We start from the raw sequence: 15601 nt of genomic DNA, 5'->3' as shown, positions 1-15601 counted from the left end.
AGCGGTGGCAGTTGGCGGCGACGGCCTCTGAGAGCACGCCGGACCGGCGAGGCCCATGCCCGGCAGGCGTCCTGGATGGGTCCTCAGATCTTAGATGTTAGGTTTGGCTGCGATGTCTGTTTGTTATTAGGCCCAGGCTATCTGCGCCCCTTCAGCAACTGGATAGGTGTAGCGACAATTTGTTGCTTAGACGGCGGCTTTAGGCTTACTGTGGTATTACTTTGTAAGGTCTTGTGAGAATAATTAATAGAGTGGCCGTATGCATCGCCCAGATGCAGAGGCCGGGGGTCATCCTCCTTTTCTTAAAAAAATGAGTAGCGATGAGTCCAAATTTTATGATGTTTTTACTTTTTGTTTTGTGTCTACGTACTTTCCCGAAATTAACCACGCTTGTGCACCTTTTTTGCCTGTTTTCGTCGGGAAACCATTTTTGGGTGTGTTTGGGAGTTTAAGAAAAGAACGCCAAGGTATGGTGATAGAATCACATCAATAAACGTGACACAAGATTACCATAAAAGAATAAATCAATTAGGAAAAGAAAGAAGTCTCATGGATGGATTCAGAGTGCAAGACGGCACATGGTACGAATAATTTGAAACTTATATAGACAAGAAAACAAAAATATGAGAGGGATCAGAACCAGCATGTAGCAAAACCACCTCACCTCCAACCTTTTTTTTTTTTGCTTTTCAAAAAGGAGGTTAAACCTCCACCTCCAACTACGGCCACTTCCATAATATTGGTGTAACTCTTCCACTGATGTGGTTCTTTCTTTATCATACACAGACATGAGGTAGGTTACACGACACATAGCAGTTCAGACTACACAACTAAACGTTACATGTGTGGCACTATGTGCGCACGACTCACTTGGCTGACAGAGCGTGATCCGGTGCATGCAGCGAGCACTCCCTGATGACCTTGGCGGCTGCGGACGCATAAGATGACCATGTTCCAACACAAAAGCTCTCAAATATCCTCCTTCGGTTAACCACGAGCTTTGTCGAACCATCTATAATATTCACAGGAATACAGGCCACCTCAGTTGGTTACTTCTTCCATCCGAAGTGTCGTTTCAGGAATCCCGCCTTCTCCTTTTCTGGTAACATATTTATTTACAGTGAGAGGGAGAGCCTTATCTTAGATTGCATGTACGATGTGAAAGCGGCAGAAATAACATTTTAGAGTACCATATTTTGATTGCCCTTATAATATGTGGATGCTTCAACTGATCAACATAGACGAACAGAAATAGTAGTAGATGAAGACACTGTATTTTAACTTCCTTTCATAGATGCAATTTTCACCAAAGAATATTCACTGCATTAGTTGTACTAGAGTTGAGACACTTATTTTGGAACGAAGGGAGTACTAGTGAATAGCTGGCTGCTTTTACTGATAAATTTGGATGAATAGAAATTAAAGTAGATGAATATTATATTTTTATCGAAGAATATTCATTGCATGCAAATGAAGGAATTAACAATTGAGACTTGAGAGTTCACAATCAGAATACCTTGGATGCGACCTGCATGGGTGATATTAGTAGGGACTGGAGGTATTGGCACTCCTCCACCTGCTCTTGGAACTGGGACCGGTTTGCTCCCTTTGTCAAGCCAGAGCATGACGGCCCCAGCTGTAGGTCTCTTTTCAGGCTTGGACTGGACGCAGTGTAGGCCAATATCAATGCACATTTTTACTTGCCGCAGCTCGTCAGCTTCTAGTGAGGTATACAACCGTGTTATTTGTGACTCTTCCCTCCAGTTTTCCTCTATCTGTGGATTATATTAGATCATCAAAGATTTAAAAGGAAAATAATCATTTCTTTAGATAATGTTGGAATTTATTGTTCTTTTCCATCAAGCAATAAAAGCTATCTCATGATCAAAACGTTAAGAAAATTGGCTTACGCTCTTAATAAGCACTCCATGGTTGCCTTTGATCTCTTGCTGCGTTACGATATCTAGAATGATAAGACCCAAGCTGTATATGTCTACCGTAGCTAGATATTTGAGGTCAGGACCCTTGGAGTGCAGGAAATCCGGTGGCAGGTAAGCTCTGCAAAACATATGAACATGTCAGTTTAATTAAAGCATATTAGTATATTACGATCAACAGACTAGCTTAAGTACATGGGTCCATTCAGCTTAAGTACCACGGATTTGGCCACAAAACATAGTCATTTTTTCGAAAAGAACAAAATATAGGCATGTATCATGAGCAAATTCAAGGGCTAATTTTAAACCAGTAGCAGTGAGAGCATACATACATGGGTCCATTCAGCTTAAGTACCACGGATTTGGCCACAAAACATAGTCATTTTTTCGAAAAGAACAAAATATAGGCATGTATCATGAGCAAATTCAAGGGCTAATTTTAAACCAGTAGCAGTGAGAGCATACATACATGGGTCCATTCAGCTTAAGTACCACGGATTTGGTGTTCTTTTCACCAATGAGCTTGGAAAAATCGAACCCTGTGATGCGTGGTATGTAGTTCTCGTCCAACAATACATTTGACGGGCTTAAATTCAAATGAACAATTGGACAATTTGCACGACCCTTGTGGAGGTAATGTAAGCCTGCGCAAATCCCTTTGATCAATTTATAGCGCTTTTGCCAATCAATTTCACGAGATCCTTGACCTAATAAAACAAGTAGAGAGGGAGAGATCAATGAACGAGGAGCTAGCTTCGTGAAGTAAACCATAAATGGATTGATTTTCCTTCTATTTCTGCAAGCAGTTCCCAAATTATATCCATCCATATATGATTTGTACTGGACGTTGCAGCTCTCTTCCATCGAAAGCAATTGTCCAGTAGTTGATTACAGATGTTAAAGAAAACAGTAACTGATTACAGATGTTATAGTAAACAGTAATCGATTAGTGATCGGTCATACCAATAAGATAGTTGCGAAGACTTCCGTTGTGCATATATTCATAGGAGAGTAATTGTTCAGGACCTTTAATGGCTTGTGGTGGTGCATCTCCTCTGAACCGTACCAGCTTATGTCCTCTAGATTGGTCGTGGCAGTAGCCGGCCACCTTTACTATATTTTTGTGATCCAAACTCATGAACTGCTCTGCCTCCCTCTTAAACTTTTCAACTGGAATTGCTACTCCAATTAACCTCTTCACAGCTACCATTTCTCGCCGTGGAACGTCGCCCTGTTCAAATATATATACATTTGGTATGTGTGTGTATATATAATTAAGATCGATGAACGTGTAGAACTCAAATGACACCAGCAACGCAAAGCAGTGCATCCTAACTTCCATCCGAGAACTTGCTTACCTTATAAACAAATGCCTTATGAGAACCTCTGAACGTGCCATCCTTCCCAACTATTCTTTCGTGTGAAAAATCATCTGTGATTTCCTCCAGGACTGTTAGGTCTGACAGGTCCACCGACACTGGCAACTTACTTACTAGGTCTGCTTTATCAGGCTCCTCTGTGCTTGTTTCTCCCGTCGTGTCTGCAGAGGCGGGTTCCTCGTCACTTGGAAGGAACTCGGCTGTTGTCTCTGTCTCCAAAGCTTCTGTATCCGATAAGTCGGATTCCTCATCTCCTGACTGCACTTTATATAAATCAACATGTAAGCATCCATGCCATGTGTGATGTCAATGTGCTCTTAGATGTGTCATGTAGGACTAGAGTCGTAAGATTTCTGCGAAGTTCACAAGGTGCCTTCTCTCGCTGAAGAGACGATTACTTCATGGCAAGAGTTTGTGTTCCTCTCTATTTTACACGGTGTCTTCGCCTTGTTACGTATTTCCTTTTCTTATTTATTAGTTTAATTAGCACATATATTTTGTTGGAGATGGCTTTGTGAACTGCTATTTTTTGAACTTTTGAAAATGAGAATATATTAATATCGCGAAGATATCAATTACACACAGCCTCTGCACCAACAAGATATCGAAACACATCTAGAATGCACACAACCAACAACAAAATAAATAAGAGAGAAATATAAAAATAAAGACCTCGTCGCAATGATGAAAACTTGCAACAACAACACTCTAACCACCACCAAAGACAATACTAGGACCGCAAAAGAGATTCTTCAAAAATGACACCTCCAAGAAGAAAGCAATGCAGAAGTGTTGTCGTCGCCCAATCAGGGATCTTGACTTTTCACCCTGAAGACTGAGATCCCAAAACAATGTCTTTAGGAAGGCCATGCAGGTACAACCAATGAAGGCCAGACGTTGATCCTTCACCCTGGAAATCGCAGCTCGGTACTCGAGAGCACAGCGCACCACCAAAATGCTTTCCACCTGTGTTGTCGCCTCCTCCTGCCAAGGCCGCCGCTGCTACTACCCAACACCCAACACACAGGAAAAATCGGTGCCGCCATTCTTCAACGCAACCAAAAATCCTCTTCGCCATTACAAGCCTCCGATGGCAGCCACCATGACTTTCTTCACCTCCGTCAACACCGTGAAAATCTATACTTAGACATGTCCCATGGCACCGACAAGATGGCAAAGCTTCACGTCATGCCCTCAAGAAGCCTCTCTAGCCGAAGATGAGGACGTGTTCGACTGGATCAATTCCGATCTAGATATCTAGTGGCGCCATGCGCCAAAAACTCAGATCACCGAGAGGAAGACCGGAACCTGTCGGTGTCCAGATCGAGGAGGCCGATATGAAGCGAGGTCGAAGTTTTGGAGCTCGAAGAACAGTAGGGCCAACCACCACGGAGCTCCCCTGGATCCCGACGGGTCAGATCTAGGCAGTGTCGCCCTGCATGCCATCGCAGCCACTCGAGTATGTGTAGAGCACCACCGCGCCAAAGCATGGCTCACCAGTCACCGTCTCACACCGCCGCGGCTCGTTGTGCCTGTAGGCCAGATCTGGCCGCCGCACCAAGCGAGGACCACCACCATGAAGTCCCCCGCGCCGCCGCAACACCCACGCAAGCAGCCCGCGCCGGCGAGACGCCACGCCACGGCAACCTACGCCAGTGCCGCACCCAGGCCCGAGGAGGCCGACCCGCGCCATCCCATCGCGTGAGGGGAAGAAGACACCCCGCCGCCGGCGGGCGCCGTTCGGGCGAAGGTGGCGGCGAGGGAGGCGGGCAGTAGGCGACCGGCGGCGCGCATCGAAGGCCCCTCCCCGTCGCCTCGCGGGGGCGGCGAGGGAGGGATAGGGTCGTGGGGCCTTTTGTTCCTCGTGAACTGCTATATGTTAATCCTAATGGCTAAAGAAAAGAGTAAGACTTTTAGAGAATTCAGTAAGAACTACATTATGATATATATAGATGCACTTTAGGGTGTAGGTTAACTAATTTTGCTCAGTATGTAGTCTGTATTGAAATCTGTAAAAAATACTCCCTCCATCCCAAAATAGATGACCCAACTTTATACTAAAGTTAGTACAAAGTTGAGTCATCTATTTTGGAACGGAGGGAGTAGCTTATATTTAGGAATGGAGAGAGTACTTCTGTACTTGGTGGCCTTATAATGCTACTTAATTTCCTTGGTGTTCTAACTTGTTTGGATGTCGGTATCTGGTGCTGTAACTCTGCCTGGTGGCTTTATGTATAAAGTCGGGCTCCTGCCTTTTTTCTAAAAAAAGAGAGTACTTCTGTACTGTGTCCGTGAGGATGTAAGCCGGGTAAGATTGATTCTCCTTAAACAATACGTAAGCTAAAGTGAAAAGGTGGATAAAGAACATTTGTTTTCTTATGCTTTCGATTTGCCATACCTGCCAAAGTTCTGCAGAATAGTTCATATCTTCCGCTTCATTAAGCCGCTGGATAATCTCCAACAAAGTGGGCCTTTTATCTGGGTCGTATTGTATGCAGTCCTGCCCAATCTCCAGACATGTTCTAACTTGGTGGTATTTGTTTTCCCATGATGAAAACGCTCCTTCTTTTACCAATCTTTTTCTCAAATCCTTAAGTGTCTGTACAAATTTACACCAATATACGTGTCAGAATGGCTCAAATACATTCTCTGTTTTGAGGAGTTAGCAATCGATAGAATACAAATATATGAATGGCAACACTTTGATCCAAATGTGGTTTAAAAGTTTTCTCACATCCTCATTAATATATCCTTTCATCCCGGTCAATAACTCCACGATCACAAGGCCGAAACTGTATATGTCAGCCTTAAATGACACCATACCCTTAACACGTAGCTCCGGTGCCATATATCCCCTGCACATATGTTAGATGTGAGGCAATCGGCCGACTAACTCTAATGCAATTTGGTTATCGAAGTACCTGTGTCAGCAGAAACAAAACCAAATAACCAAGAGGATCGGGTTAGCTTACATTGTTCCGTAGACTTCTTCGACAATACATTCAGTTTCTTCTTCTTGAAATATCTGGGAGAGACCGAAGTCATAGATTTTAGGCACAGCATATTTTTTTTTTTGAAATAGAGAGTTGTATTAATTAAGTAGAGAAACATAGTTCGTACAATCGTGCAAGGCCTCACTCAACACGCAGGTTGGCACAGAGCCTTGCCTAACCCCACCAAGCAACTCTCTACGCCCCAACTGGGCAAGACTATGAGCTAACCTATTGTCCCTTCTATCTACTTTGCAAACTTTTACTTCTCTGTTCCCTTTCATGGCTTGAAACTCCTTTACAATTGTTGCAACCTCCGATCTATCAATAGACGAGAGGATAAGCGCCTTTGTCACCGAGCTGCAATCCGTCTCGATGATTAAGGGTAGATTCGTCCCCGACATTGCCATCCTTAGTCCTTCTAGGCAAGCCATGGCTTCCGCGCAGTCCGCTCCATTGCACCGCGGTATATAATCCCAAGCTGATAAGATAATTCTTCCATCATGATCTCGAATCACAGCTCCCCAGGCTCCACTCCTATTTTCCTCCAAAAAACTTCCATCAACATTGACCTTAGCCCATCCGAGCTCTGGCATTGTCCATCCTTTTTCCTTTGTATGATCATGTTGTTGCACTGATGGCAAGTTAACCATCGGACTTTTCCCTTTTCGATCTATCTCAGAAGTTCCCTCCGCAATCAAGCGGATGTTTGCAAGGTAGTTTTGCAGAAAACGAGCAGAGTGGGAAATTTTCGCTTTACCTTTTGCGAAGATCGCGTCATTTCTATGGTGCCAAACACGCCACCAAAATAGCATAAATTTTTGTTTCATATCTTCACTCACCTTATCTAGCAAGATTAGGACCCAATCCCTTCCAGTATATTCTACTTCCTGCTCAGGAGGCAGGTTCCATGCCTCCTTGAGTTCGTGCCACAAGGCCCTTGCAAATGTGCATCGATGTGCCATATGGAAGCCTGTTTCATCCTCGGCCCCACATACATTACAAATCGGGGTGAGGCCTGGGATGCGACGAAATCTATTAGTTTGAATCGCCAGTGACTCCGATGCTAGTCTCCATGTAAAAATACGTACTTTTTGGGGTACATTTGTCTTCCAGATATTATTCCAAATACTGCGGTCTCCTTGGGTATTGTGGCTGGACCCAATCACCCCAGAACCCTTTTCGTCCATGGCTAACCGATATGCGCTACGAACACTGAAAATTCCATTTTTTTCGGGCTGCCACGCAATATAATCCTCATCATCATAATTTGGTAGTCGGATACTTAAAATATCATTTGCGTCTTCGCATGTAAATATACGCATGATGTAGTCCTCCTTCCAAGCGTGACTCTCCTGGTCGATGAGGTCTGCTACCCACCGAGTTCGGGACCTTGTTGGGTTCATGTTTATTTTCATGTTTCCTTTTGGGATCCAATTGTCTCTCCAAATGCGAACACTATTTCCGTTGCAGATGCGCCAAATACATCCTTTTTTAAGGAGTTCCAAACCATGCATGATGCCCTGCCAACCCGGCGACGCATTATGAATAAACGCCGTGTCTAGCAGATCAGCCCCATGGTAATATTTTGCCTTAAGTACTCTCGCGCACAAGCTGTCAGGATGTGCAATCAGTCGCCAGGCTTGCCTAGCGAGAAGAGCCTGGTTAAAAACTTTAAGATCTTTGAATCCCATACCTCCTTGGCTTTTACGTTTTGTAAGTTTCTCCCAACTCAACCAATGGATACGTCGGCGATCTTCATCATCTCCCCACCAAAAGTCTCTGGTCATGTGCATGAGCTCCTCACAGAGGGTTGCTGAGAACTTGAAGACACTCATTGCAAAAGTGGGAATCGCTTGGGCCACTGATTTAATTAGTGTCTCTTTAGCTCCACTGGAAGAATATTTTTCTGTCCAATCATTCATTCTTTTCCTCGCTTTATCTTTTGTGTGCTTGAATTTCCCTTTTACCATACGTCCTTTTGGAACCGGCAAACCCAGGTATTTCTCCTCAAAAGTCACCGTTACTACATTCAGGATATTTATTACGTCCTGTCCATCTTCTTGTGAGCATTTGTTTCCAAGGAGCAGGGAGCATTTAGATGGACTTATTAGCTGTCCAATGGCTCTCTCATAGTTGTCCAGGATGTTCTTTACCTTATTAGCCTGATCGCTGTTAGCTTTAAAAAATAACAGGCTGTCATCCGCGAATAAAAGGTGTGAGATACCAGGCACAGCATTATCCCCTATTAATATATTGGCTGGTTTGATATCTCTGTGAACAACGTGCATTTCGTCATGGAGATGATGCAAACCCTGACAAATTCCTTTTATAATTTGATAACGCTGGTTCCAGTCAAGTTCACCATACTTACCTGCAGAAGTATTGATAATGTCATGAAGTTGATCTTGTCATACCGAAAGGCTTACATGAGATAGAAATAGATAAAACACCGAAGCATGTATCCTCTCAAAATTCCTAAATCGCAAACACTTGAGAAACTTAGCTGGCACAGCTGGAAAAATCAGCGGACAAGATGAGTGGGCGACCCACCCACCCACCCACCAGCCCCTCCCGGCGCGTGCCATTCGGGGCTCGCCGGACAACATGAGCTGCCACCGCCGCCGCCCCGCTTGCCGGAGAATTTTCTTTCCCCCCGGTTGTTATCCCTGTGTCCACTGTCGTGCCACTGGTGCCCGATCTGGATCGGCCGCTGCACGTCTCTGGATCCAGGCAGCTGAGCTTGGTGGCGAGGTTCCGGAGACGCCGCCTGTCCTTCGAGGGGGAGGCGTGCGCGTTGCTTCCATCATCGTCGCCCCCAACGCGTCTCTGCGACGCATTCAAGAGGAGGCCGGCCGCCACCAATGCCCGGGCGGCGATGGGACGCCGCTGCACCCCCGCCCCGGGTCTTCCGCTGCAAACGCCGCCCCCGCGCATCGCCTTGCAGACGAAGTACAGGATGCCCCCTGGAGCCTGGCTGTCTAGCTGCTCTGTTCCTCCTCTGATTGCGCACCAGCTAGTAGCTACCCCAATTGCATCCATCCCTGCCATCGTGCTCTGCTCTTTAAAACACCCAGCCCAGCCATCGTCTAGATTCGGTGCGTTTCTTGGTCCGATCTGGCTGCTCGACGAGTGATCCGTCCGGAGCTGCTGACCGAGCGACGTCGCCGCATTGATGAATGCCGAAGCTATAGCGGCCCTCCGTCGTCGCTCTTCCTTGGTCAGCAGCTTACCACTCGCACCGCCGCGGCTCTGCTGGTGGCGGCTCAGAGCGCGCCGTAGCCGGACCTCCGACAGCGCCTCCGACGAAACTCCTCCCACGCTAGGTACGTACGTGACACTAGCAGCTTCTATGTCCTGCCGCAAGTTCATCCGGTGACCGTCGTGCACGAATGGTTTGGTCTCAGTGGAGTGGGGCAGGTGTGGCCGCACGTCATCGGCGCCGGACTACCAGGGCGCCAGGCGGTTCACGCTGGAGGAGATGTCCCACGCCACCAAGAACTAAAGCGATGCCAACCTCGTCGGCGCCGGCACCTTCGGCAAGGTCTACATGGGCCTCCTGCTCGACGGCACCGTCGTCGCCATCAAGCGCCGCGTCGGCGCGCCGCGCCAAGACTTCGTCGACGAGGTAAGGAAACCCATCTGAAACTCTGAATATCTGCTAGTTCGTGTGACAGCGCTGCATTTTGCCATTCTCATTTAGTTTCTGAAAACCTCGCTGGATTTTCGTTTCGACAAGTAATTGCCTCTGTACTTACTACTTACTCGAGAGTTGATGAACTTGCCTTGACTGAATTCAACTCTCGCTTCATGGGGTCCCTTGTGCAATGTTGCTGCTGCAGGTGAGGAGGCAGTCGGAGATCTGGCACCGGAACATGGTGACCCTCATCGGCTACTGCCAGGACGGGGGTCTGCAGATGCTCGTCTTCGAGCACCTGCCCAACGGCAGCGTCCTCAGACCCCCAAATCCCCCCTCAATTGGTGGGCAAGTGCTTTCATTGTTTCTCCCCACTTCACAGAGCCAAGGCAGTAGGCACTAGTTGCCCTGATGTTAGCAAAGCTCTCTGTTATCTCTGTTATCCCTTAACCAACAGGAACTAGTTGCTGTAACGTTCCTGTTGGTTGTAACTTGGTTGTTCGTCGTCGCGAGCGCTGAATGAAGATCATGGTTGTGCAAAGATCTCTTGCAACCTCTACTCTACACAGCAGCCACCCTCACCTCAAACTCCACGCAGCTTCCAGATTATTTCTCTCTTTGTTTTTGCAAAGAGTTGGTTCAGTAAGCACACTTCATGCAACCCCGACGGGGCTCTAATTGTGAGTGCCACGAGACCCCTAGTTTCCTGATGATAGAAAAAAACAAAACATAAATTTTTTGAGTTGAAATGTGCGAGGGTTAATTAACCCGGATAGACGGGCGACGGTTCATGAGACGATCGCCTCTTCCTCTTGCCACATTGTTTGCTTCCAGGAGTCCAAGACGGAATCAGTGGACCAATTTGTCGCCTCCTACCTCGGCGGCAATAGACTTTGGAGTTTTGCTCAGCATCCGGCTATTAGAACTAGAGGGGGCCTACTCATGCTTTGGGACGATAGTGTCGTCCGTATTGAATTTAGACATCAACTTTACTGAGTTCTGCCTCTCGGCAGTGGTCAATGTGATTCACACCGATACCTACTTCATGATCACTAGTGTCTATGTTCCCACGGCCTCCAACAGAAAGGATGACTTCTTTAACGAGCTAATCTCACAAAAACCCAACAATCGCACTAAGTGAATCGTCATGGGCGACTTCAACCAAATCTATCATGCTTGAGATAGAAATAGAAGACATGGTAATCACAGCCGCCTCAATTGTTTCCGTGATATACTCACTCTTGTGAGCTCAGAGAGATTCACCTGCAGAACAAACGATTCACTTGGAGTAACGAGCATCAAAACCCAACTCTTTGCAAGCTTGATTCGGTGTTCCGCAATGCTGATTGGGACATGCATTTTAACTCCCATATGCTCCATGCCATCTCCTCTTCACTTTCGGATCACTACCCTCTCCTCCTCGCCGATGACAAGGGGACCAAGCGACCAAGATGTTTCAAATTCGAGAATTTTTGGTCCTGTCACCCGGGATTCTTTGACATCGTGTCAAAGGCTTGGGATGAGCCATGCGAGCACATGGAGCCTTGCCAGCGGCTTTTACATAAGCTCGGGAAAACGGGGTGGCACTTGGCGGGAGATGGAGTAAGGGCCTCTTCTCTAAGGCAAGTTGCATCTTCATGCGGACCTTCCCGTTATCCTTCGCCTTGACATTGCCCAAGAATCACACGCCCTTTCTGCGGAGGAGAGGGATATTCGGGCCAGAAGAAAGGGCCAAGATACCGAGTCAAAGGCCATCACCCGAGGAACCTTGAGATTGTGCAGAACACACGCCGTTTGCTGGACCAACGAGAGAGAGGGAGGGAGGGAGGGAGGGAGGGAGGGAGGGAGAGAGAGAGAGAGAGAGAGAGAGAGAGAGAGAGAGAGAGACTTGGCGAACAACTTCGCCATCAGATGGATGAGGCTAATGTACCAAAAGTCGAAGAGTGTGGCCGGCACATTTGGGGTGCAGGGTAATGTATGCCTCGTTGAGTTTTTGAAAGCCTCGCGCATTGAGGGAGTAGAATTTGTTGAAGGCGTTGACAATGTCCTTCCTCACGACATCCCAACAGCTAATGAGCAACTCAGGGGTGAGGTCGTCTGGCCCCGGCACCTTACCGGAGGGTAGAGCCTTGACAACGCGCCAAATCTCGGCCTCGAAAAATGGCTCATCAAGGGCCTTGAGATCGCGAGCACCAGCATGTAGATCCCGAAGGGAAATGGAGAAGTCGCGGTCCTCGGATGTCCCAAGGGCACTGGTGAAGTGATCAAATCCCGCAGCAGCAAGCGCCTCCGACGTGGAGACAACTCTATCACCCACCTTGAGCTCGAAGATGCGGTTTTTCTGCTTATGGTACGAGGCTGCGGAATGATGGAACACTCGAGCAAGGCAAGGCCAAGGTAGGCGGCCTTCAACCTATGTCGCAACCAGGCCTCCGAGGTGGAGAGCCGCCGAAAGTGCTGAGCGGCGTCCAAACGAGCAATGAGCTCACACGCGATCTGAAGCTGCACCGAGATTTGGCCAATAGACTTGGTGCTCCGGCTCTGGAGATGACGTGTGGTGGCCTTAAGGCGCACGATGATGTGGCGAAATGGATCAGGGTCATGCTCAATGGAGTTCCAAGCCTCAGAGACGAATAGCTGGAAACCATTAAGCTTCGACCAAAATCACTCGAAGTGGAACCGCTTGATCCCATGGGTACACAGGACATAATCAAGAAGGAGTGGCCAGTGCTCCGAAGCAGCCGAATAGAGGCACTGGAGCATGCAGTGGGGATGTGCATCCTCCCAGGAGGAGGAGACGATGCAGTTGTTCTAGACAAGAGTAGGAATCTCGCACTCGCTGGACCATGTGTAGCGCCTACCATGCATAGAGATGTCATGAAGCTCCCGTCGACAAGGAAGCATTGAAAGTGATGCATGATCCGCCGGTTCACGTGCGGGTTATTTTTGTCTGCCTCAGGAGCCACCAATAAGCCAAGGGCCAAGGCGTAGACGTCATGTAGACCGGCAAGGAAAGCCATCTTGTCTTCATCCGCCTGGGGGCCATAGACGCCGGTGAGCCACCAATAGTTGTTACCGCCGGGAGGGGAGACTAGCGCGGTGATGAGGTGCTCGCTGATGATTTGGTTGCAACTTTATATACTTTGCTCTGCTAGTTTAATTTTGCTTTTATTCCAATAGTTGTTCATCCTCGTCTTTTTCCTTGTTTCATGCCTTCGTTTATCCTCAGACAGTCAGACAGACGTGAGCATTTACTGATTAAGTTTTGTCCCAATTACATTAATTTTTTGTTCTAACGCTTCCTGTAATTATCCTTCTCCGCCCCCATTATAGATTGCTGGGTAGAACGAGGGATATTGGGGAAGGAAGAAAAAACCTCCACTTGTTTGGAAATCTGAATTCATTCCCACACACAAAAGCTGAAGGAAATTGGTACCACGTGAGGATGGCAAAGTCGGCACAAGAAGTGGTGAAGTGGCAGCAGTAGTAGTTCCAATTTGTTCTTGCAAGTGATATACTTTGCTCGTTCTACTTAGTTAATACTTTTGTTCCGCTAGAATTTTGATTTGTTCCATGGGCACCGAAATTTTATTGCACAAGCCTCTAATATTTTGTTGCATTTATCATAAGTTTTGTTCCACTTGTAGCCAAGTTTTGATTCATGAGTATTATAATTTTGTGCCTTATGTTCTAAAAAAAATTATGTTTTAATATTTATTATGATTTGGTCCATTTTGCCTAAATTTGTGTACTATGATTGGTATGACGATTGGTCATGTTTGTTTCAGGTGACCTAAAATTGTAGTCTACTTTTTGTTCCACTGGTACTCATCTTTGTTCTGTGAGCACAAAGTAAAAAACAACCACACAAACAGAAACACCAAAATAGAGAGGGAACTATTACTAGGGTGGGCATGACGTATTATCGATCTTACCGATATGTGCATCAAGGGTTCCTTTAGGCGCATATTCCACACAGATCAACCTTTCCGCGAGCTGTGCGAAAACATGTTGTCCGTTGTGTTCGACGAGTTCACCTTGTGATTGAATACAGTAGCCCATGAATCGCACTGTGTTCTTGTGAGTGGCCTTCATTGTGATAAAAACTTCATTTTGAAATGCACAATCATTCAAATAAGTTTCGCTAAGCTTCTTGACAGCAATACGTAACCCACTTGGAAGCACCCCCTGTATATTCGACCACAGTAAGAAGTTAGTAATTGAGGAGATAGGAATTGCTTAATATCTAACGACATACTGTATGAGTTTAATCGTACCAGGTAAACCACTGCGAATCCACCTTTACCAATTTCAGATTCATCGGAGAAATCATTTGTTATGTGCCTGAGAAGCGGCAACGTCAGACTCATTGGCTCCGCACTTGTATCGCGTACGACGCGTTCCAGTGCATCTAGCTCTGCCCTTTGGAACTCGTACCCATCCATTTCCGTAGAAATCATACCTTCGATATGTCCACAAAGGGTTCCGTCAGGCACATACTCCGTACAGATCAATCTTTCTAGGACCCCTGCGAAAACTTGTTTTCCTTCGTATTCGACAATTTGCTCTTGTGTGTGATGGCAGTAGCCTATGAGTCGCACTGTGTTCTTGTGAGAAGGCTTCATTGCAGCAGAAACTTCATTTTGAAATGTATCCTTCATTTTGTTATATTCTATTAAAAATGCATCTTCATTTTCATCATCCAAGCAATGATGAAGCTGCAACTTCTTTACAGCAACACGGCACCCACTTGGAAGCACCCCCTATATATCGACCACATGAGGAGTACTAATTAACGAGATAGGATTTGCTTAATCATTAATATCAAACGAGATGTGAGTTTAGTCGTCGCACCAGGTAAACCAGTGCAGAATTATCTTGACCAATTTGAGATTCAGGGGAGAAATCATTGGTTATGTGCCTGAGAAGCGGCAACGTCAGACTCATTGGCTCCGCGCTTGCATCGCGTAGGACGCCTTCCAGTGCATCTAGCTCCGCCCTCTGGAACTCGTATCCGCCCATTTCCGAGTATGCGAGCAAGAAGATTTCTAGCAGGCAATAGCTCGCATATAGATATGGATTATGGATATGAATATGAATATGGGCGGAAGAAAGCAGCTAGCTAGTTGCATCTTAATTACTCACCTGGAGATTGGAGGAGGAGGAGAAAGCAGCTACTACTAGCTAGGAGCTAGGAGCAAAACTGGGGTTGCTTCTCGTCTTGTAGATCAATCATTCCCTAGGCTCAGCAAGCAAAGGCATTGACCCCCGGGGGGATAACAAGTCGATCCAGATCTGGAGCTCTAGAGCTGTACCAATGGCCCAATCGCCCACGGCTTATATATAAATCAATAAATAAATGACCTGTCGGCCCTTTGTCTGAAACAAAAAAAGATCGGTCGGCCTGGTGACCGAGGGACCTTGCATTTCCTAAGACGGGGTCAACTTGCTCAATTACCATACACATACCGGATTAATAATTATATAAAAATGGCGGGGAGAGAGGCAGCTTGCATTTTTTTTAACACAACACTGTCGAAGTTGCTCACATAAACGAGCACTCACACCTCCGTGAACACATTCACGTATACCCTACCCTATAAACACCTCCGAGAGACTGAGCCGACATAGTATGTTGAGATTGACGAAAGCCTGAAA

The 15601-nt window shown here is 46.6% G+C and overlaps 2 protein-coding genes across 2 annotated transcripts; one reads left to right on the top strand and one right to left on the bottom strand.

Moving 5' to 3' along the window:
• Window positions 1-688: 688 nt before the first annotated feature.
• Window positions 689-15284, bottom strand: LOC123077194 (uncharacterized). The gene is made up of 14 exons (XM_044499419.1): window positions 15089-15284; window positions 14798-14991; window positions 14221-14706; window positions 13879-14131; window positions 6411-8680; window positions 6289-6341; window positions 6051-6171; window positions 5715-5915; window positions 3296-3574; window positions 2901-3168; window positions 2407-2644; window positions 1911-2058; window positions 1517-1775; window positions 689-1099 (listed from the first exon to the last, which is right to left on the bottom strand). The coding sequence occupies exons 2-14, from the start codon at window positions 14963-14965 to the stop codon at window positions 1050-1052; spliced, it is 4794 nt and encodes a 1597-aa protein (XP_044355354.1). The 5' UTR covers window positions 14966-14991; window positions 15089-15284; the 3' UTR covers window positions 689-1049.
• On the top strand, window positions 9721-10388 carry LOC123107340 (proline-rich receptor-like protein kinase PERK15). Its single transcript, XM_044529329.1, has 2 exons — window positions 9721-9934; window positions 10149-10388. The coding sequence occupies exons 1-2, from the start codon at window positions 9857-9859 to the stop codon at window positions 10344-10346; spliced, it is 276 nt and encodes a 91-aa protein (XP_044385264.1). The 5' UTR covers window positions 9721-9856; the 3' UTR covers window positions 10347-10388.
• Window positions 15285-15601: the final 317 nt, after the last annotated feature.

The sequence above is a fragment of the Triticum aestivum genome, chromosome 1B, assembly GCF_018294505.1.
Source record: "Triticum aestivum cultivar Chinese Spring chromosome 1B, IWGSC CS RefSeq v2.1, whole genome shotgun sequence".
Taxonomy (NCBI): Eukaryota; Viridiplantae; Streptophyta; class Magnoliopsida; order Poales; family Poaceae; genus Triticum; species Triticum aestivum.
The sequence above is the reverse complement of the archived record's forward strand: the minus strand, read 5'-3'. Positions and strand labels throughout refer to the sequence as shown.

What these genes read in the sequence shown, in the direction of transcription:
- LOC123077194 (XM_044499419.1), bottom strand. Translation starts at nt 14,965, where the DNA reads ATGGGCGGATACGAGTTCCAGAGGGCGGAGCTAGATGCACTGGAAGGC. An exon ending in ATAAGGCATTTGTTTATAAG is followed by an intron (nt 3,169 to 3,295) that starts GTAAGCAAGTTC and finishes ATATTTGAACAG; the next exon opens with GGCGACGTTCCACGGCGAGA. An exon ending in CTTAAGCTGAATGGACCCAT is followed by an intron (nt 2,059 to 2,406) that starts GTATGTATGCTC and finishes TATGTTTTGCAG; the next exon opens with AGCTTACCTGCCACCGGATT.
- LOC123107340 (XM_044529329.1), top strand. Translation starts at nt 9,857, where the DNA reads ATGGGCCTCCTGCTCGACGGCACCGTCGTCGCCATCAAGCGCCGCGTC. An exon ending in GCCAAGACTTCGTCGACGAG is followed by an intron (nt 9,935 to 10,148) that starts GTAAGGAAACCC and finishes TTGCTGCTGCAG; the next exon opens with GTGAGGAGGCAGTCGGAGAT.